Here is an 897-nt window from a genome sequence, read left to right on the forward strand (position 1 = left end):
TCGCGCCTCCAGAGTCTCCGGCTCCATCTCGGCCTCCATCCGCCACGGGCCCCCAGCCTCGGCACCGCCCCCCGCCCCCCTCGGCTCTCGCGGGACCTCCTCGGTACCACCCTCCGCCGATTAAAGGGGCAACGTCCGCCCCGACGCGCAGGAGCGGCGCACACGAGCGCTCGGGAGCATAGAGATCCGCGCGAGCTCCGCTAGAGCGTCACCTGCTCCCTAGCCCCTCCCCCAAGCGGCGTGACGTCACGGGCGGACCGGCCGCCTGACTTCTTGTTCGCGCGGCGCTCAGGCGGGAGAGAAAGCGGAGGAACTGGGGGCTGAGGGCAGCACCATGGAAACCTCACGGTACGCTCTAACTCGTCCTGCGTCACGGAGATGCCCGTGACCGCGTCCAAAACAACGTCCTGCGGCCATGTTTCTGAGGGGCTCCGAGGTCACTTCCGGGACTCTGAAGTCACAGTCGGAGCCCTGAGCGTGTACTTCCGCTTACTGCCAAAGTGGGCGTGTCCCTTAAAGGGGCCATGACGTTCGTTGGCTGCCTGACTACTGTGAAAATCGGGAGAAAGCCAAGTTTGTTCATTGCTTGCAGTGTTCCAGGCATTGTTCTAAGCGGTTTTTTTTTTTTTTTTTGCACATGAATGCATTCACTTCTCACAACAAACTCATGAGCCAGATAGTATGCCTGCGATCTCACAAGTGGCAGAGCCTGACCTCAGCACGATTTCCTGCATTAATTCTGCAATCATTTGTTGCGCTCTGCATCTCCTTTGCTCTGTGACGAATGTTAGAAAGGCAAGGCCAGGTATTTATTACAGTGTGATGGAGGAAGCCCACGAGGTATAGGTAACACCGGAGGAGCCTCTATCCCAACTGGGGGTGGGGGATGAGGGGAGT

General features: G+C 59.1%; 1 protein-coding gene across 1 annotated transcript in view; it reads right to left on the bottom strand.

Annotated features, from left to right (window-relative positions):
- Window positions 1-203, bottom strand: part of GGA1 (golgi-associated, gamma adaptin ear containing, ARF binding protein 1) — a 20,958-nt gene extending 20,755 nt beyond the window's left edge. Inside the window, exon 1 of the mRNA XM_006757423.2 lies at window positions 1-203. Within this exon, the coding sequence (XP_006757486.1) occupies window positions 1-39 (39 nt within the window). The 5' untranslated portion in view covers window positions 40-203.
- Between the last annotated feature and the right edge of the window lie 694 nt (window positions 204-897).

Source organism: Myotis davidii, unplaced genomic scaffold, assembly GCF_000327345.1.
Source record: "Myotis davidii unplaced genomic scaffold, ASM32734v1 scaffold514, whole genome shotgun sequence".
Classification (NCBI taxonomy): domain Eukaryota; kingdom Metazoa; phylum Chordata; class Mammalia; order Chiroptera; family Vespertilionidae; genus Myotis; species Myotis davidii.